The 22,077-nt window shown below is 44.4% G+C and overlaps 2 protein-coding genes across 3 annotated transcripts in view; both read right to left on the reverse strand.

The window, feature by feature from the left end:
- Positions 1-301: 301 nt before the first annotated feature.
- On the reverse strand, positions 302-4,086 carry FAM170B (family with sequence similarity 170 member B). Of its 2 annotated transcripts, XM_070471012.1 has the most exons (3): positions 2,790-4,086; positions 728-1,492; positions 302-503 (listed from the first exon to the last, which is right to left on the reverse strand). In XM_070471012.1, exons 1-2 carry the CDS (start codon positions 2,899-2,901, stop codon positions 735-737), a joined length of 870 nt encoding a protein of 289 aa, XP_070327113.1. In that variant the 5' UTR covers positions 2,902-4,086; the 3' UTR covers positions 302-503; positions 728-734. The 2 variants fall into 2 exon arrangements, with proteins under 2 accessions (XP_070327113.1, XP_070327112.1); XM_070471011.1 differs by having other exon boundaries at positions 302-1,492; positions 2,790-4,083.
- Positions 4,087-19,432: 15,346 nt separating this feature from the next.
- Positions 19,433-22,077, reverse strand: part of TMEM273 (transmembrane protein 273) — a 30,682-nt gene continuing 28,037 nt past the window's right edge. The window contains exon 6 of the mRNA XM_020916255.2: positions 19,433-20,580. Coding sequence (XP_020771914.2) covers positions 20,556-20,580 — 25 coding nt within the window. The 3' untranslated portion in view covers positions 19,433-20,555. The remainder of the gene's footprint in view (positions 20,581-22,077) is intronic.

The raw sequence follows: 22,077 nt of genomic DNA on the forward strand, positions 1-22,077 counted from the left end.
CTCACTGCAATTTGGACTGCATGCCCATCAGCATGCCTAACACACAGTGGGCCACCAAGTATTTTCCTGAAAGAATACAGCCCCATGAAATGGCAAAGGCAAATTTTGCAGCAATATTTTAAAACAGTTCTGAATATTTTAAAACATATCTGAACTCAGGGTCAGCAGGACTTATCCAGCCCCATCTCTACCTCTGGGAACCTGCCATTCTCAAGATGTCCTTGCCAGGGGGTAACCTGCAGAAATGGCAATGTCCTGTGGGTCCAACCCAATAACATGATTCACTCCATTAGTCATTGCCTTAAACTTTGGGTTATTCAAGTTTAATTCCAATAAAATAAGATATAGAATTAGGGCCTATGATGAGTTCCTAACAATGAAAAAAATAGGGCTGAAGTTTCATTTGTAGTTGTCTCTCCTGCGAGTCATGACCTGCTTGACTCACCAGCAAAAATAGAAATCCCTGTGGCCACAAGCTTGCGGGTTTTCAGGTCTTGCATCCACTGTAAGAAACACTTGATTCACGTTTTGAAATGGATTCTGGTTGAAATGCTGTGCCCTTTGGGAGGGTGACTTCCCCGACGTCCTCACGGCCCTCCCACCTCTACACTCTGCTCGCTTCCTTCCCCGGCCCTCATCCTTTGTCCCTGCCCCGGTGGCTCTGGTCCTGATGGCCGGGGAAGGAGCGACTGAGGTGCCGGAGGTGAGGACAGGGCAGGGCACATACCTCCGGCTCAGTGCTTCTGCAACTGTGACTGTGACGAAGGCAGCTTGACACGGGGCCTTGGACATTCACTGTTGTCCGAAGCGTACTCTTGCGCCTCCTCTGGCTCTTGTTCCTGCCCTTGGTCCCGGGCCCTCCTTCTCTCCAGCATCTCCTCAAAAAAGATCTGGCAGCTGAAGCCCTCTTGGATGCCATACTGGGCGTGCTTCAGCAGTGCCTCCAGCGTGGGGAAGACCCGGCAGCAGGCCACACACCGCAGCCCGTAGTTGGTGGTGACCAGCCAGTCTGGGGTGTCCCGCAGCTCCTGCAGGCAGCACTCCAGGGGCGCCAGCAGCTCCGTGTCCTCTGGCTCTGAGCTGGTGTTGTTCTTGCTGGCTTCCAGTTCCCAGCGCAGGTCCGTATTGGAAGCCATCTCAAAAGAGGAGCCTTTCCGCCTCTGCCTCTTGATGAACTCAGCTTCGTGGATGCGGGGCTGTCGGGTGACTGGCTCGAAGCCACTGTCAGTCTCCCAGGCCACAGCCACACCCTGCACAGTCTGCACGTGGGTGTAGAAGGCACACATGCTCTGCTGGGCAGCGTCCTGGTCCCCATAAGTGCAGGAATAGCAAGACTGGTACTGGGAGTAGGACTGGTACTCAGAGGATGACTGGGATGATGGCGAGCTGCTCCAGCTCAACATCCCCCGACCCCTGCCCGAGAAGTAGATGTTCTCTGCATGGGGAATGGCTGGGCCTGGCCGTGGAGACAGCTGCTCTCTCTTCACGGGCCCTGGGAAGTGGAAGGACATTTTTATCAGTGCCACAACCTACTTCAGGTCTCTGAAAGGATGCAAGCTCTGAGGGCCCCAGGCAGGCACTTTTTCTCTCCGTGCCTATTTCCCCATAAATTAAGGATGATATATACTTTCTTTTTGGGGTGATGATAAGGATCAAATGTAGAGATGTAGCTGCGCCTTATGGATGTGATGACAAAGATCAAATAGTGTATGAATGTAATATCTAAGCCCCTGACTAAACCCCAAAGGGCCACCACCTGAATACAGACTGTGGGACAGCACAATCTTCTTCACTGATAAGAAGAAATGAACTACTGTTGCATGCCAAACATTGATGAGTCCCTAAGGCATTCTGCTAAATGAAAGAACTTACGGTGAAAAGGTCATAGAGTATTTGATTCCATTTAGATGACATTCTAGAAAAGGCAAAACTGTAGGGAGAGAGAACAGAACAGGGGTTACCTGGAGCTAAAGGCAGCAGGGGAACTGACTGCAAAGTGTCACTAGAACTTTTGGAGGCTGATGAACATATTCTGTGTTATGGTATTGATAGTGGTTAAACAAATGTGTACCTGCCAAAATTCTTCAAATTGTACACAAAACTGATGTGGTTTGTATATGAGAATCACAGCTCAATAAAGCCTGGCAGAGGGAGTGCTTTGGCCAGACCAGTCAACCCTACCTTCCCCTTGGCACCTGTGGGACATGTCTCATCTTCCTCCAGGGGAATCTCACACTTTCCTTGAAACCCTCATTGGATCCCATCACCATATAAACACTAAGTGCTTATCATATTTTAACTCCTTCAGTATTCAAACAACTCTAAGAAATTGCATTGTTCTGATTTTTGACAAGTTAGAAAACCGAGGCACAGAGCATTGAAATGATTGATAGAGCTGGTGCCAGTACCTTGGCCCAAAGACAGTGTGACCCTTGGGTGCTACCCTGGTCACTTCAAAATGATGTTACGGATTAACTTTCATCCATTTATTATAAAGGGACTTTTTATATCATTGCTGAAATCACAGAATTGGCACATCAATTCTGGTTTTTTCAAAGTAAGTTCAAATATATGACTCACATTTTAGGATGTCACCCTCATACCTCCTGAAATCACCTTGTGTACTCACAACAGGGCCCCAATAAACCCATGGTCCATGTTTATGGCCAACACAGGACTTTGGTGCCAACACTGAGGGGTGACCTGGTGCCTTGCCCTCCATTCCCCTTCCCCTCCAGGACCCCTGTCCTCTCAAGGACACACCAGCCACACCCTTTCTTTCCACCGACCTGCCCGGTGCACTTCTGTGCTTTCCTCCATGGACTCTGGGCTGGCCAGGCTGAGGGTGGACAGGTCCATGGGTGACTGTTCTCCCCTACGGTCTGAAAAGTGTTGCTTCATGATGACCCCAGTGCCTGGGGGCACACAACTCCAGCTGTTGGGCGAGAGTTGGCTCGGCCAGTGCTGAAGCCTCCGCTGGCCTCAGCCCGAGTGGCTGCTAGGTTCCTGTGGTCACTAGGCTCCTGGCTTTATTCTGTGACCTCATCAGTGACTTTGGTGTGTTCTGTGACCCGTGGCCAGGAAGAGCCCCAGCCAGGCTGCCAGGAGAGGCTCCCCATCAAGATCTCATTCCCTCCAGGACTGTCCCTGCTTTGTGTATTGTCAGAGACGCAGACATAAACTGCGCATGCACGCACGCACACACACACACACACACACACACACACACACATATAAACACATGTACATATACAGAGACACGAATGCCTAAAGATACACACGCAGACACTTATACACACGTGAATACACATACACTCATGCTGACACACATAATCACTCAGGCACACATACACTCAAACATACATAAACACACAGACATTCACACACACACACAAATTCAGACCATGTTCGCTTAACCGCATACACGCTCACATACATACGATCATCACCCAACATCAAAGTGGGCCTCCCTTGAACTCTGGCGGCAGCAGGTGACCGAAATCTTGCCTCCTCCTCACTGCTTCAGAGTCCCCACCGCTGGCTCATGAGGGCTTTTGGCGCTCCGGGCCTGGGTACCCAGGTGCCTCCTCACGTCTCCCTGCTCTCTGCTTACCCTCGCTCAGGTCTAGGGACTCAGGCACACATCAGGGATGCTCCTGCCCCCTGGGCTTTGCATCTACCCTTCCTTCTGCCAGGAGTGCCCACCCCTAGGCCCCACATGGCTCACGCTTCTCTGCAGTCTCTGAAACAACTCCTGTCAGAACCTTCTGGAATCCATTCCCCTTAGACTCTATGATGTGTGCGTGTACAGTCATAACCACTTCCAAGCATTCATCTGCTGCTACTTAAATGTCAGCTCCATGAGGAGAGAGACATCATTCATTCATTTCCCCCATTATATCTCCAGAATCTAGTAGAATACATTGACACATTCACAAGGATTCCAGAGATTATTGTCAAATTAATGAATAAATAGTGGGCGAACATGTCGGATGTATTTGGATGGACCGACAAGGGCGAGTCTGTCTAGAGGAGTTGCCTTCTCTCTGTACCTCAGGTCCCTGCAGCCCCAAGGCAAGCTGGTTCTCATCCCACAACTCTGAGTCCCCTCCTGCTTCTCCACCTGCACAAACCTCACTCCACACTCAGGCGCTCCGGCACTTCTTCCAGCTTGCCATCTCTCTCTGCTCCAGGATGTCTTGAGCACACTTCCCCCAAAACATTTCTCCTCATATCCCTCCAACCCCTGCTCAGTCTCACCAACTCAATTCCTCTGGATCCCAAGTTCTCAACAGCTCAGAAGATGATTGGTTGAAAATTATCCCCAAAGCAACACAACCACCGCCAGTACAGACAGCACCTAGGAATATTCTCTCCAAAACTAGAAACCACTATGTAAAGAAAAATGCCGCAGAGCTTTACTGAGTGAAGGAGAGTCACACTTGCACCTATAAAGAGACAGAGCTCCCTGGCAGGAAGAGGAAACACTGTAACGGTATTCTTTCTCCCTTAATAAGTCAAGAGACTTGCCTTATAAAAATAAACAGTAAGAGCACAAAAATTAAATAGATCAATGGAAGACAAAGGTAGTCCAGGAAAAGATCACGTTATGTATTAATATTTGAATTTTTAAGAGATGAAGTAAATAAAGGTCTAGGAGGGAAAAAAAGACTCGGTCAATAAATGACACTGAACATTTTTATTCACTTTTAAAAAAATCAACTTTGGCCTTACCTCATATAAAACAACTAAAACTAATATCATGTGACTCTGGGGTTACTTTCTAATGTAAAATATTTAGAAAGAAAATATAAATTAACTTTTGCTATTATAGGATGGCTTTTCAGTCAACATGAGCATTGAGAATCTTTTTCATTTCATTGCTTAAGAAAAAAACAAAAAACTCGCTGTTTCAGTTTCCACGTCTCTGCTTTTTAGTAAAACTGAAATGAATAGTTCAGTAAAGGAAATGAATAAGCAATCCCCAGGAGAAGGGCAGATGGCTGATAAACATATGAAAAGATGTTCAACCTAACTCTAGGAAGGAAACGACAAATTAAAAACACATGCTATATAGTATATTGTTTTCACCCACAAGGCAAACAAGAATTAAAAAGATTGACAGTTGTTAAGTGCTGGTGAGAACAAAATGAAATGAATATGTTTATATTCTACCTGTAAGTGCATGGCTTGCCTTTCTCAAGGGAAATTTGGTAGCACCCATTACAATGAAAAGCGGGCTCTTTCAACTCAACAATTAACATCCCTTCCTGGGAAGCATTCACATTTTGTGCTAAGTGAATAAAATAGCACATCAAGAAATATTTATTACAGTAGTATTCATAATAGAAAATAAAAAGAAACTTGTCAAAGATCCATCAACATAAAGCAGTAGTTAAATAAATTACACCATAACCAAATTGTGGTATACTATACTGCAATAAAGAGATCTACATGTATTAGTAAGTAAGTTCATGTTAAGTGAAAAAAGCAAGAGATAAGTGAATCCCACGTATGTAAAAACTAAACATGTAACCCCTCCCCACAAAACCCTAAACCAAGCCTGTATTGTGTATGAATGTAGAGGCACAAAGGAAGCAGTCACATCCCAGTGGGAGCAGTGGTGACTTTAAGGAAAGTGAAGATTAGGTGCAGCTATGGGTGACTGGAGGTATTTTCCCCACATGACCACATCAGTGCTCCCATCTCACATGCTCTTCTTACAGTGTGAAACTGACAGTCCTCCATTGAGAGACAGAGTCCCTCTTCCTGAACCAGAGCAGACTTTGTAACAACCTCCAGCAACTGAATGCAGAGGGGTGATGCTTGGAGACTTTGCTAGGTCATAGAAAACAATATCACTTCCTCTGGGTTCTCTCTGTCTCTCTACTCTTCTCTGCACCCAGCTGCCGCGTTGTAAGGAAGCCTAGGCCACATGGAGGTGTTCCAGCCAACAGTTCTGGCAAAAATCCCAGCCAGCCACCAGACATGTGAATGAATATGCCATCAGATGATTCTGACTTCCAGCCTTTGAATCTTCCAACTGGTGTCCTAGACTTGTCAGGGCGGGGAAAAGCCACCACCTGTGAATTCGGCCATCTTCTGCCTGAATTCCTGACCCTCAGAAACTATGAGCAGCTTCACACACTAAGGTTTGGGGTGATCTGTTATTCAGCCATAGTAATTCACTAGACTGATTTTCCATGCTCTGTTGATGCATGTTCTGGTGAGACGGCTCGTTGAGCAGCAGCAGGACTACGGTGTACTGTCCTGGCCCAGCTGATCACTGTGGAAACCCCAGCACAACTTGGGAGGAAGGTTGCCATTTGGTTTCTAGTTGAAAACACCATTTTCCAAAGGTACTTGGGTCAGTTCCTTTATTGCCCCAGAATCTACGTATGTTCCTTCTAACCCTCCCAATAGCCCCACCAGCGAGACACAATTAACTACATGTTACAGATGGAGGCTGGGACTCCAAATACAGGTAGGAGACAGGAGGATGGACTGCTGACCCCTCAAGCCCAGAGGCAGGGCGGCTTTGTCAGGCTGCCCGATGCTCTTCCCCTTGGTCTGCTTACCGGGGGCGAGGTGTGGTGGGGGGGATGCTTAGAGCAAAGCTGCACCAAAATGTGCCACTGTCCTTCCTTTTCACACGGGCTCTGAGCAGCGTCTGGCCATGGGAAGGCTCTCTGTCACAGCCTCGTCTTCTGCTCCAAGTAGATACTTATCAGAGGCCACCCATACAGGGTTCCTGCCCTCCCTGAGCAGGGGGAAGGGGGAGAGTGGAAGGGGAGGATGGTAACAGATCAGGCCCACCCAGCCCCCTAATGTCCCAGCCCCCGCAGCTTTCCAGCTGGGTCTCCAACCTCGCCAAGAACTTCATGCTCCACCGCCAGAGCCGGCAGGGTTGGTGTGCAAAACCCCAGAAGGACCAACACAGCACTTTCTCGGAGCTCTGACTCCTGGCCAACTCATTTCACACATCACATGCAAGTCTTAAACCTCATCAAGAAGGCCTGGAAGATTTTCCAGTCTCCACTTTTCTTCCAAAACCTCCTCTTCTCAGCCCCCCTCCCTTTTCTTTCTCAGCTGAGAAGAAACTAACAGGAAGCGAAACAGCCACAGCCCCAGCAGGAAACAGAGACGCCACTTCTTGCTTCCCTTCACTTTTAACTCTAGAGATGGGCTTGTGCCACAATTTAGGCTACAGGGAGAATCGGATCATTCATCCTGAGCCATTGAGCCTCCAGAAATAGCCTGTCCACTTGGCCAAGGAGCCTGACGTTCCCCGGGGTGGTGTACAGGACGCAACATTTCTGAGGCTGAGCCCATCGCTGTAAGTGTTTTAAGTGGACAACACTCCTCTCTTCAACTAGAAATTAGGGCCACCTTGTCACTGCCCCTCTCAAAAAACTTCTATTGTCAGACTGAACACCGAGGGAGACAGGGAAGTGGTGAGTTGCCTTAGACGCTGCTTGCTAGGTATAGGGCAGGCTCCAGACTGGGAGTTCATTCCAGTGAAAGCCAATTTCCCAGGAATTGTTTATGACCTTAGCCTGTGCTAATGCTGCAGAGAAAGTGCCAGAAGATAAGTTGAGGATCAGAGTAGAGAAGTATCATCTTTTGAGGTCATTTTCTGTTGCTTCTTGTCACTATTTAAAAAGAAGTGAGTCAGTGGACCACGTAAGGAAAAACTCAGCCTCAGAGAAATGTGATATGAAGAGTTCTCCCTCAGCCTCCCCAAGTGAATGGGGAAGGGACGTTTGCTTTTGTTTTCCTTCAGACTTAATAACAGGCTGCTGCTTCTCCGTGGTTTGTTTGGAGCTGTCTCCAGGTTTTGACCTTAACCTCAGGGCGCCCACACAAATAGCCTAGGACTCCTCTGTCATTAGGCAGCAGGGAGGGGCACACCCGTGTGGGCCTCTCAGGCACATCCCTGGCTGTGCCCCAGAGCTCCAGCCTGGCCCAGAGCCCCTCCACCCCAGCTCTGGCTCCATGAGACTGCAAAGATTCAACAAGTTTGGGGGATTCAGAAGTGTCTTTCCAAATTGCGTTTCCTTGAAAAGGTGACCTCAGCTGGGAGGAAGGACATCTCAGCTGAAGGCCATGCACATACCCAGGAGCACTGGGATCCCAGCTGCTGGTCCCTCCCCTTGATTGTTCTTAGAGAACCACAGGGAGAGCTCTGGGGAAAGGTCTGGGTCTTCCTCCCCTGTGTCTAAAATGTGCTGGCCATAGGCCACCTCGGATACAGCACTGAGGACATCAGCTGCTAACTCGTTCTGAGAGAACTTTCTGGAAGCATGGCTTCTGCATGGAAGGGGAGATCCCAGGACCCTAATGACCATCAGCGAGATAGCACAGTTTCTAAACGCATTGGGCTGACTTCCTGTGCAGCCTTCAGCTCACATCCTAGGTATCTACAGCCGGAGCAGAACTGGGATGATTTCTTTTTATCCCCAAGGTCAGAATGGCTATTGCAGACTCCTCTCTTAAGACTGTCTTTTTCCTATCCCAGTCATTCAGAAACAGTGTCTCTTTTTCGTAAGTTGATGGGCTTACTTATTGGAAGGTAGAGGTGTTCCAGGGGAAACAGCCACTGTCCCACCCCAGCCTGCCACTCAGAGCCTTGCAGGTGGTCCCACACCTCCCGGGAATGTAAGGGAGTAAGGTGGGAGGACTTCCAGGAAGGCTGGATCAGGCTGTGTTTTCCCTGAGAACAGGAAATTTCCCAAGAAAGGAACCCAAAGCCAAGATGAGGGGCCAGCAGGTAAAACCTGTCCAGTCCGCTGCTGGCTGCACTCCTGCGGTGCAATGAGACTGGTTCCAGCGATGCCTCCACAGTGGGGTTTGTATGTGTGTTTTCAATGTACAAACCCTGCCTTCCTTGATTAAAATTGATTCCTACGTATTTTATTCTTTTGGATGCTGTGTAAGTGGATCCGTTTTCTTAATGTCTTTTTTGGATTGTTCGTTACTATTGTATAGAAATACAACTTTAGAATTCAGTTTTGTTGAATTTGCTTACTCAAACAGATTTTTTTGTGGACGTGTGGATTCTTTAGGATTTTAATACATAAGATCATGTCATTTGCAAACAGAGATAGTTTTACTTCTTCCTTTCCAGTGAGATGTCTTTTATTTCTTTCCCTTGCCTAATTGTTCTGGCAAGAACTTGAGTATTCTGCTGAATTGAAAGCTGGTGTTCTTGTCTTATTCCTTATCTTCAAGGAAAGCATTAAATCTTTTACTATTGACAATGTCGCTGGTTTTTGTACATGGCCTTTTTCATGTTGAGGAAGTTCCCTTCTAATCCTAATTTGTCATTGTTTAGTTGCTAAATTGTGTCCGACTCTTTGTGATCCCATGGACTGTAGCCCACCAGGCTCCACTATCCAATTAGGTTTCCCAGGCAAGGATACTGGAGAGGGTTGCCATTTCCCTCTCCAGGCGGTCTTTCCTACTTAGGAATCAAATTCATGTCTCCTGCATTGGCAGGAGGATTCTTTACCACTGAGCCACCAAATTCTAATTTACCAAGTGCTTCAATTATGAAACGATATTGATTTTTTAGAATGCTTTTTATGTATCTATTGACATGATTTTATCCCTTCATTCTATTAACATGGCTTGATTTTTCGATTATTGAACAACCCTTGCCTTCTTAGGAGAAATTTCACTTGGCTTTGCTGTGGTGGGCAGGCTGCTCCATGTGATCAGCACGTCCAGATGGGTGAAGTGGAGGGCCCCAGTGTCAAGGAGGCAGCCCTAGGCTGTAGCATGCCCACAAGTGCACAGATAATGGGCAGAAAGTAGTGAGCAATGCCCCTGACCACCTGTCACCTGAAACAGCCAGCATCCTGGGCAGTATGGCACCAGTCCTGGAGAGGAAAGATAAGCCCTGCCAATGTGGGTGAGAAGGAGATTAGCATTGATTCACATCACAAGGGACAGACAGCTCTCCTCAAACGCTGTCCCAAGTCCACTCTGGTTGTCAGAAATTCAATAAATATGCTAAAGTTCAGAAGGGAACATAAGTGAATTATTTATTATTTACTATTATTTACAAGAGAAGAGTAAAAGCATCTGCATATTATTTAAATTTTGGTTTATAGCTTTAAAATGATTCCCTAAAACTTGAAGTTAACTCAGTAAATATATTATTACTTTATTAGCTACAAAACACAATAAGCTGTTGTTACAGCACAAATTCACAGGCAGTGGTACTTGACAGTGAAACAGCAGTGTAGAAATCTCAAAATAATTTTTCATATTATTTACCTGCCTTTGTGAAAAGAGTATGACTAGCTGGCATTTGAACCACAATATACATACAAATCAAGTCAGCTTTTTGGAAAATGACAGTCCATAAGCATGTGATAAGGAGCAGTCACACTGTAGAATTCACCACTCAACCCACAACAAATTAAATTGATCACGATAAAGCCAAGCGAAGAAAATTAAAAGGTAAGAATGGCAGCAGTTGAAAAACCCATCTTTCAAGACCTCACTGTTGAGATTCTGGAAACAAAGACTACTTCTTCCACATAACTGGGTTTCTCTCTACACAACCAGAGTGTGCAGGAAGAGCTTGCACAGGAGTGTGCAGGAGGAGTGTGCAGGAGTGTGCAGCCATGCATGAGAGCCAAACGTCTTCGGAGGGCCCCAGACCTCAGTCCTTGCAAAGGCTAACATTAGACTATTTTATACATAAATGTCAAATGTTCAGAAACCAAATCATTCAGATTGCCAGTGTTTTGCCCACAGTCAAATGTGAAAAAATGAAGTCGGCATAACTAGACGTTATTCTTCCAGAAAGATAGAAAAGTGACTTGCATTTTTAATGAGTTTACAGCCAAGAGGGGAAGCCAGTGGTGAGCTGGGGCCAGCTAGGACTGGCTTATGAAAGCCAATTGTTAAATCTTTCAAGAATTTTGAAAGTCAGTTGTGAAACAGCTTTTATCAAAATCAGAATCATATCAACTTATAATTAGATTATATAATGCACAAAAGTAACAAATATTCAAAACTTACCAATTCCCAATTATTTTACTACATTTCATGACACATTGGCAGCTTGTAAGAGGACTTGGAGGGAAGATTTACATCATGGTAATTGGCAAAGTCTAAAATCAAAGTCTTTCCTATTTGCCCCACTACCACCCCAGAGAAGGGACATGTTGTTAAACATTTACTGTCCCACCACTAGGGCCTCCTGCATGCAGTTAATGGAGCCCACAGTTCTGGCTGGGAAGACAAGACTTCTAGGCAAATTTCTCCTGGTAATTCTAACTTTAGGGAAGTTTCCACAATAGGGGCTGCTTCTTAATTCTTCAGGGAAGTGCTCAGACCCTCCCATCTGCAAGTGAGTCACACTGTCAAGAGGGCCCTCAATCCTACCATCATTTTATGATTCTCACAGCAATCTAGAAATGTGATCAAAGGAGGATTATTTCTCCATTAACAGATGAAAAAACAGCCTCTGTGCAGTTGGTGCAGTTTCCTGGGTCCACACAGCCTGTGGGAGGGGAATCTAGCCTTCTAGATAGATTAGCTAGATCAGATGGATACGTTTTATATTAAAAAAAAAAAAAAGAATTAAACAAAGGCAAGGTCCAGGAAGGGCATACTCTGGTAGAAATATAAATTGAAACAATGTTCTGGTAATATGCAGCAACAGCTTTAAACCTGTGATACCCTCAGTCTCAACAATCTCACTTCTAGAAATTTATCTTTAAGGAAATTAACAGTATGCCAAGATTTTTTCTGACCTATTTTCAATACAGTGTTATTTGTACTCACGAATTCAGAAGCAACCAGTGTCCCAGGAAAGGAATTTCGGTTGATTGGGTTTCATCCTTGACACCTGGGAATTTGTTAGAAATGCAGATTCTTGGGTTCAACCCCAATACATCCAGCTCTCTGGGTTTAAATAAATCCTCTGTGTGACTGATTTGAGTTTGAGAAGCCCTGGGTTGAATAAAATATGGGATAACTAAACAAAGTGATACCATGATGTTGATGAAGAAGTTGGGAAAATATGTTCACAATATAGTAAGTGCAACCATATATAACTGACCCATGAACAACTCTGGTGGTTGGGGCACCCATCCTCTACACAGTTGAAATAGGAATATAACTTCTAGTATCCAAGTTTCCTCATCCACGGATTCAACCTACTGTTGTACTTACTATTGAAAAAAATCCACATATATGTGGACTTGCAAAGTTCAAACCCGTGTTGTTCAAGGGTCCACTGTACCGTACAAACCCAGTTATGGAAACCTAGTACGTATGTGTATATTTACATTTATATATATACACACACAAACTCAGATATGTAAAGTTGAGAATGATAAACACCGAAAAGTGAGCAACATTTATCTTTGGAAAAGGAGTTCCCCCAACCTTTTATTTATCCTTGTTTTTTTAATTTTTGTACAATAAACATGTAAGAAAATAAGCAAAAAATTGTTGTTGTTTAGTTGCTAAGTTGTGTCTGACTCTTTGTGACCCCATGGACTGTAGCCCATGGGCTCCTCTGTTCATGGGATTTCCTACTGGAGTAAGCATTGCCATTTCCTTTTTAAGGGGAATCTTCCAGATCCAGGGATGGAAGCCACGTCTCCTGCATTAGCAGGCAGATTCTTTACCACTGAGTTATCATGGAAGCCTAAGCAATAAATTACCCCTAGTTTTATTTAAATACTACTGGATTTTTAAAATTCATACATACATACTCACATATAAACCCAAGATTTTGTAAAACTCCATGCCTCCTGCCCATCCATCCCCGGGATGCTTCATATCAGGTCCTATAGACACGCCCCTCAGCCCAGGACCTGGGGACAGACGTCAGAAGGCAGCATTTGGCTCACTGGGTGCAGGAAATAGGACTGGGGTGAAGAGCAGAAATCTGGCCCTGTCTCAGTTCAGTTCAGTTCAGTTGCTCTGCCATGTTTGACTCTTTGTAACCCCACAGACTGCAGCATGCCAGGCTTCCCTGTCCATCACCAACTCCTGGAGCTTACTCCAACTCATGTTCATCGAGTCAGTGATGCCATCCAATCATCTCATCCTCTGTCTCATCTGGTCCTGTCTATACAGGGTTAAAATACAAACTGGTTAGGGAGAAGCCCGTGGGAAAGACATGACATTTGTTTGCAAGGAAACATAAACAAGGACAGAAAAGTAGCCCAGTGAGAGGCTGATCAAAGCCAGCTGGGCAAGCAAGCTCCTGCCTTCAGGAAAGACAGAGAACCAGGGGCCGGCCTGGGGCAGGGCATGGCAGCCTCTCTAGCCCTAAACTGCCCAAAGGAGCCAGCATGGGGAAATGGAGCTTCAGGCACTTTGGGACCGGAATTAGCTGTTCCAGTTGCCTGGATGGGAGGAAACACCACCCAGATTCCGTCTTCTCAGCTCCAAGTTCATACACAGAAAAGAATCCACATCTGTTTACAACCAGCCACAGGCCAGGTACAAAGCAAAGCTTTTCATCATGTTATTTGATCCCTGTGATGGTCCTGGAGCGTCCTCAAACCTCTCCACTCCTGCCATTTGCCCATCCAACTTGTCCAAGGTCAAGCAGCTCCTGAGTTGTGGACCAGGTATCCAAACCAGGACCCATGTCCATCTGTAGAGTGCAGGCTTTCCCCATCACCGCAAGCCAGTTGGTCCTCAGTGACTGCCAGAGTGCTTCCAGAGCTCTCCCCATGTCCCTTCCTGCCCCCTCTGGACACCTGCCCCAGTCCACAGCTCTTCCATCCACCACCATCCACCAACTCTAAGCATCTGAGCCCCTTAGAGAGCTGAGGCCTGGCCTTGGTATCATTTCTTGAAATGACACATATCTTGTAATGAACAGGTAATGATACATATCTTGTAAAGAAATGATTACATATCTTGTAAAGGCTAAGGCAGCTTTACAATGCTTCTTTTCAATCATGCCAGGCAAATGCTCAGAAGTAGTGTAAATTATCATTAATTTGAAGAGATATTTCCCTTTGAAAGACAAAATAGCTCACTGATTTCATGAATGATAGCTGAAGCTTAGAAGTTACGCTGAAGTTTTCTCCCTCGTCCTTGGCCTAAATCTGACCTTTTATTCCTTCTCCTCACTGCTTTCAGAGCAAAGACACGGGAACCGCCCCTCCCCCAGGGGGGAAGTGGTGGAGGAGTTCCCTCAAGACCAAACAATGTCGGAGAGCATGACCTGCCCCCGGCTGCAGGGCCCAGGTGTCAGTCACCTGCTCTCACCACCCCTGTTCCTCCTCTCCCTTCTCACCCCTCTTTCCTCATCTGGGTGAGTCACTGCCATCCTCCGAATGAGGTGAAGCTGATAAAAGGAGATAATCTCAGCCTGCTTGAGGTCATGTCCATCTTGACCCGCACCCATTTTTCCTTATGGGGACTTCAGGGGTTTAACATGACTCAGCTTCTGATAAAGCTTCTTTAGATATTATTTCCTCTCTAAGGAGTTTCATTCACACAGGAAAAACTCTTTTTTTTAGGGGCAAACTCCCTTCCTGTCGTTCTGCTCACCTCCCCTTCTGGGGAAATGGAGTTAACCCCTTCTGCCCAGACTTCCTTGGGAGGGGAGGCACCAGCAACTGAGGTGCACGAAACCTTCCACATGGTCCTCTGCACCACTGATGGTTTTTTCAGGGCTGAGCCATTAGGAAATGCATGGTCACCATGACAGCTGGGAGTGTCTGGGTCATGTGGCTGTTGTCACTCCAGAGATTCCCGTACTGATTGAAGGCCAGTCCGTATCAGTTCATCCAACTGATGGAAATGACAGCCATTATGTCTAGGCGAGTTACTCCTCGCAAACTAGAGGAGAGACATCAGTGTGGCCTTGCCCCTTCTCTTGCTTATTCTACAGCTTCTGACATCCACAGGTATCCCCCGCCCCCGGCCTGACTCAGCCTGTGCCTGAAGCTATCCTCACAGCATCCCCACCCTCTGCCTCACCAGGCAATGGGCTGTCCTGTCCTCTGCTAATTGTTTTTACCATGTTGCTCCCTTTTGGATAAAGTGGTCTTACAATTTATTCCGTCAGCTTCCCTCCCAGAGGACTTCCCAAGACCACTGGAGACCACCCACTCAGGCTGGCAGAAGCAGCACTCATTTCCCTTACTCTTGCCCATGGCCATCTGGCACTGGAGCCAAGTCTGAGGTGGAAACTTGGATAGGGAGGCCAGAGAGGGATGTAATGTCCTTATAATATCTAGGTCCAGCATCCTTGGAGACCAGGCTTCTCAAAATGCTGGCGGATAATATCATTATCCATAATACTGTTCCTCAGGCCATTTTCACACTTGCCATGCCGCCTATGCTTTGCAGTTTTAGGAATAAAAATTGTATCTGCTCCAGAGAAATTTTTATGTCTCTCCCAAAAGAATATACCCAAGAATTTTCATTCTTCCTCTTCCCCTCCTCCTCTTCCTCCTGCTGCTACTTCTTTTTCTCCTTTAGAACTGACTCATTGGAAATGACCCTGATGCTGGGAAAGATTGAAGGCAGGAGAAGAGGATGACAGAGGATGAGATGGTTGGATGGCATCACTGACTCAATGGACATGAGTTTGAGTAAACTCCAGGAGTTGATGATGGACAGGGAGGCCTGGCATGCTGCAGTCCGTGGAGTCGCAAAGAGTCAGACACGGCTGAGTGACTGAACTGAAGGCTTGTAATTGTTTAGATGTTTTCTATCCCTGCACTGTTTTTTGATTCTAGGGGTTCTTCCTGAATTTATATTACGCAAATTCACTACTGTATTTTTCTAATATTATTGAGAACTAATCAATATTCTTTATTATGTTCCCTGAACAACTTAATGCTTTTATAATTGCCTTTTCTCTTTCTCCCACACAACCTCCCATATTAAGACCATGTGAGATTTTAATGTATTATAATGACACCACAATTTTTAAAAATAATAGTTGCTTATGTAAACTTATGTATAAATTTTGCTGGTTTCTTTGCTCACTGCCACTTCTTTTTTTTTTTTTAATCTTTCTTCCCATTTTTATTTTTCTCTGTAGAATTTATCAGCATCATACATACTATGTTTCCCTCATTTGTTTATTTTTTTTTTCCATTTATTTTTATTAGTTGGAGGCTAATTACTTTACATCATTGCAGTAGTTTTTGTCATACATTGAAATGAATTAGCCATGGATTTACATGTATTCCCCATCCCAGTCCCCCCTCCCACCTCCCTCTCCACCCGATCCCTCTGGGTCTTCCCAGGGCACCAGGCCCGAGCACTTGTCTCATGCACCCAACCTGGGCTGGTGATCTGTTTCACCCTAGATAATATACATGTTTCAATGCTGTTCTCTTGAAACATCCCACCCTCGCCTTCTCCCAGAGTCCACAAGTCTGTTCTATACACCTGAGTCTCTTTTTCTTTTTTGCATATAGGGTTATCGTTACCATCTTTCTAAATTCCATATATATGTGTTAGTATACTGTAATGGTCTTATCTTTCTGGCTTACTTCGCTCTGTATAATGGGCTCCAGTTTCACCCATCTCATTAGAACTGATTCAAATGAATTCTTTTTAATGGCTGAGTAATATTCCATGGTGTATATGTCCCACAGCTTCCTCATCCATTCGTCTGCTGATGGGCATCTGGGTTGCTTCCATGTCCTGGCTATTATAAACAGTGCTGCGATGAACATTGGGGTGCACGTGTCTCTTTCAGATCTGGTTTCCTTGGTGTGTATGCCCAGAAGTGGGATTGCTGGGTCATATGGCAGTTCTATTTCCAGCTTTTTAAGAAATCTCCACACTGTTTTCCATAGTGGCTGTACTAATTTGCATTCCCATCAACAGTGTAAGAGGGTTCCCTTTTCTCCACACCCTCTCCAGCATTTATTGCTTGCTATCCTTTTGGATAGCAGCCATCCTGACTGGCGTATAATGGTACCTCATTGTGGTTTTGATTTGCATTTCTCTGATAATGAGTGATGTTGAGCATCTTTTCATGTGTTTGTTAGCCATCTGTATGTCTTCCTTGGAGAAATGTCTGTTGAGTTCTTTACTGCCACTTCTTTTATCTCACACATTCCTCTTAAATTCATTTTTCATTTTGCTGAAGTCCATCTTCTAGTCTTTTTGTTTGTTTGTTTATTTTTCAGAAAAAAAATTTGGGAGTAGTAAATTTTTTTATTTTTTGTACTTTTTTTCCTTTTCACTTGACAGTTTTTTAGGTATAGAATACTATGGTGCATAATCATATCCCTGAGAATTTTGAAGATATTGGTTCTTTATCTTCTTTCTTTCAATTCCACCAACGAGAAGTCTAATTTCTCTCAAAATCTCTTATTTTTATGGACCATCTGCTTTTATTTGTTCCTGATGCTCTCAAATTTTACTTTGGTTCTGCTGTATATAGATAGTTTTGCATATGTCTCACTACATCCTTCCTTTTAAGCTGTTGTTTAGTCCCTTTCAGCAATTCTGCTCACTTTTATTCTCTCTCTCTTTTGATATGTCTTTGTTTTTGCTCTATTTGCTCATTCTTCCCAGAACACCTAACAAATGAGCACTAGGACTTCTGGGATCTTTCCAAGCCACTGAACTTCTATGTCACATATTCACTTACTGTCTTTCTGAAACTAGCTTCATGAAAGAGAAAATAGATTTCACATATCCAGACAACCAAATGGCATGATCCACTGTGTCAGTGTATCAGGACATTGTGCATCAGGAACTGATTTTTCCTGACCGTCCTCCTGTGCAGCCTAAGCCCACACACAGTGATTGCTTTGCCCTTTCTTCATTTTGTCCGAGTCTTTTATACTCCTGGGTATTGGTATCGCCAGAGCCAGTGAAAGTCGTTCAGTCGTGTCTGATTCTTTGTGACTCCTTGGACTATACAGTCCATGGAATTCTCCAGGCCAGAATACTGGAGTGGGTAGCCTTTCCCTTCTCCAGGGTATCTTCCCAACCCAGGGATCGAAGCAGGTCTCCTGTAATTGCAGGTGGACTCTTTACCAGCTGAGGCACAAGAGAAGCAGGTATTGGCACAGCAGGTTCCAAAATGGTCTGCCCTCCTCCCTGACTCATAAACTCCTCACGTCCAGGCCTGAGTGACTTCACTGCACTCTGCACACACAGCTTGGGAGAGACCTATTTGTCATCCATTGATAACATCCATGTGAAAAGTCATATTCTTGAAGGATGCTTAATTTATCTGACAAGCCCTGGGATTATGACAAATAACTCAGAAGAGAACCGGTCGGAGGATGGGCCCTGAGCACAGGCTGGACCTGGCCCTTCTAGGGTTCATATCACAGGTACCAGCCCCTCGGCTTGCATCTTCAGCTCAGCTCAGCTTCCCTCTGTCTAAACAACCGCTCTGCACACTCCACCTCACTGTTAAAGAGCCTTACAGCTCTTTAACAGGCCAGGGTCCTCTGCCTATGGGCTTATTCTGGCAAGAATACTGGAGTGGGTTGCCATTTCTTCCTCCAGGGGATTTTCCTGACCCAGGTGTCGAATCTGTGTCTCCTGTAACTCCTGCATTGGCAGGAGAATTTTTTAACCACTGAGGCATCTGGGAAGCCCATAGAGATGGACACATATTTGCAATTTGTTGATCTTGCTAGATAACTCTCTCCCATCTTACCTTCTCCTCCAGGTACTGAGTCACAGAGGCAGCAAACCACAGCTATGCCTTTAGATCCTGCCTGGTTGCTGAGATCTGCAGCTCACTCCACCCACAAGTATTTGAGTGTCATCTGTCGCTTCTCCTTTGGGCAGGATGTTCTGCCTGTTGAGATGGGCTGTCTGGGGTCTGCATGTGTTCTGGGGGACTCAGAGCCTACTGGGATGGGAGAGGGTTTATCCTAGTCCTTGGCCTCTTGTAGTATCCTCCCAAACCACAGTGTAGGACAGGAGAGATGGCTCTCACTCAGGACATTGCACCTACAGACACAATGACTTAGTGTGGTTGCTTCAAAAACATATCCAAGAGTTTCTGCTCATTGGCACCTCTATCCCCAGGAGCTGCTCCCATCAAGACAGGCTGTCAAAGACGGCTTTCAGTATGACTGCTATAGAAGGAAGTCACTGAGCTTGGAATTGGGGTATAAGCCAAGGAAACCAATTGCCTAGAACCCCCCAGCCCATTCTGCTTCCCTCAGCATGTCTGCCATTAGAAGATAAGGAGAAAGCACCAGTCTTCAGCATACTTCTCTGTGTTCTTCACATAGGAGACTCTGGGTGGGACTCAAACAAAACTGGAGGCTGGGAGTGGAGCTGGGAAAATGTCATGATGTGGGGTGAGGGAAAGGACCCGACATTCTATTGAGTTTATAGATATTACAATGATTACTGAGACTCCAAAAGCATTCACCTTCAGTTCCCAACCAGCTGTCTTAATTAAAATGCTGCTAAAAGAAGCAAATCAATTATCAGATACCTTACAAGATGGTTTATTCTATCTAACACACAGAAAATTGCTTATGAGTATCGCATTGCCACTTTAGGTTATCAGTTAACCAAGACTGCTAATGAACTACATTGTTATCAAGTCAGATAAAAGATGCCAGGGGAGTTCAGGCAAATTATTACAACACAGCACTTTGTTTTGAAATATAACTCATCTTTTACCACACACAAGGTGAGTAACCTAATCTAAGGAGAACCAATCCATGTAGCCTGCTGGATTTCTATTGAATGAAAAGGCAAAGAGTATTCCTTAATGCAGCCCAGAAACCCAGGGTTAATATTAAGGGGAGAGATGTGAATGGGGCCTGCGTCATGCAGCCTTGGGTTTATGTCTCTTCCGGTTATGTCCTCCATAAGGTAAGGACATTGTCATAGTCACCACAAAATAATCCTATAAGCATAACAATAATCACTTTCTTTGGTATAGCTCACTACAAGCCGTGGCAGCTGCTTTCTCTTTTCATCCTTTTTGGGTACCGCCATTTGAAAGCTGCAGAGCTGTGGGGCCATTCTACAGCTGTTAGACCCCTTTCTCCCACTCCATCCCAGGCTGCATTTCTTCTTTTGGAAGGTCTCTCAGTCATTTATAGAAATGGAGACTGCCCAAAGATTTTCACGTTTCAGTTCCCTTGAATGTTGACAGATGAATTCTTCTGACAGCTAAGAAGTTGAGGTCAACAGTTCTAGACAAGTCTATTCACCTCTTGGTAGACTGTAGTACTAAAGAAGCTGTGTCTTGAGTCTGGTTCTCATTCCATGAGCCACTTGTTACTGATAGGATCCACAGACACAATGTCATCATGAAGCATGAACAACTCTGACACTGGAAACCAGGATAGGCAGTGAGCATGTATTGACTTCCAAACTTTCTTACTGCTGGAAAGAGTACTCTTATATCCCTTTATGCAGTCAGCTTTTTGCAGAAGAGAAACACTATTTTCTTTCAGGACAGAGGCACTGTAGACTCTATAAGTTTATTTGCTCCGTATTTTGAGTTCCATGTAAAGGTCCATCACCAGTTTTGGATGCTCAAATTCAAGCTGTCTCCAATGAGTAGCTGTCCAAAGTGCCCTCCTGAAGATGCTGCTCACTCAGAGCTCAATCACTTGTGCATTTCTGGAAATAAAAAGAGCCATCTGGAAGATTCATTAATACCCAGACCTGAGCTAGGTGCCAAAAGAAAGAGAAAGAGAATTTTGGAGACTCTAGGATTATAGTGGCTGCCTAAATCCAATTTTCCACCACATCCTCCAAAACCATACAGATCAACAAGGAGAGAAGCAAAAAACTAAAGTAGTAACAAGGGTGCCTATATGTCCTCGTTCTCCTGGGACCATCCCAGAGAATGTCTCCTGAGGATAAGTTAATGCCTGCTAATGCTGAAAAGTCTTTTAACAAAATTCCACACAAATTCCTGAAAAAAAAAAAAAAGACTCAATAAAATAGGAACTGGTGGGTTTCCTTAAGGTGATAAAACATGTGTACTTTAGCCCTAAATCTAACATCTTACTTAATGAAAACCACTAGAGAATTTCCCACAAAGGTCAGACAAAAGACAAATCTACTCACTGTTTCCACTATTATTTAACACTGGTGATTTTAGCCAATGCAATCAGAAAGGAGAAAACAATTAGAGGCTTATTGGAAGAGAAGATCTACAATTTGGCAGAAGACATAATATGATGAAAACTCAAGGAGATCAAGAATAAAATAAACAAAACAATAAAAGCATTCAATATGTCAGCTGCTATCATGTTAATACCCCAAATCAATGACCAAGTAGGAGACATGATGGGAAATTCCATTTACTAAAGCAACTAAAACATGAAATATTTAGAAGTAAACTTAATAAGAAATGTGAAAAATCCATGAGTAAAATCTGAAAACTCTCCTGAGACACACAAAAGCAGACTTGTAAAAAGTATATATTTGTGTCAGTGAAGGATAATATCCTCAAAAAGTCAATTGTCTTCAATTTAATATGTAAACATAACGCAGCTCCAATAAAAATAGCAATATGTTTGTTTCTGTAGCTAGATTCTGAAGTTGATTGTAAAGTTTATATGGGAAACAAATACACAGGAATAGCTAGAATGGAATAGCAAGTGTGTGGGAACCAGCCACTCTGGGTAATACATTAAGTCACCACAAGAAAGAGTGTGATAATAGCACATGAATAATCACAAATACCATTGGAAAATAATATGAAGTCTAGAAATAGTTCAACTATATGTGAAAATTTTGAACATGATAAAGGTGACAAATAAAACACTGGGGAAAATACAGTGATTTTGAAAAATGATATTAAGATAACTAGATTGCCATTTGGGAAAAAGATAAAATTTTATCTATATCTCATACCATGCACCATACCAAATGAATCAGAGATCCAAATAAAAATAAACCCATACAAGAACCAGAATAATATATATGCATATATAAACATTTATCTAATTTTATAAAAATTGTATATATGCAAATCTTTTAATTAAACATTTTTGTAAAAGGAACACAAGGAAGATAAAACAGGAACTGTTGAGATTAATTACCTCAGAGCAGTGGGTGGGAGCAGGGTGGGGTGGACAGGAGAGCAGAACATCTCTAAGTTTACCT

The sequence above is a fragment of the Odocoileus virginianus genome, chromosome 7, assembly GCF_023699985.2.
Source record: "Odocoileus virginianus isolate 20LAN1187 ecotype Illinois chromosome 7, Ovbor_1.2, whole genome shotgun sequence".
Lineage (NCBI taxonomy): Eukaryota > Metazoa > Chordata > Mammalia > Artiodactyla > Cervidae > Odocoileus > Odocoileus virginianus.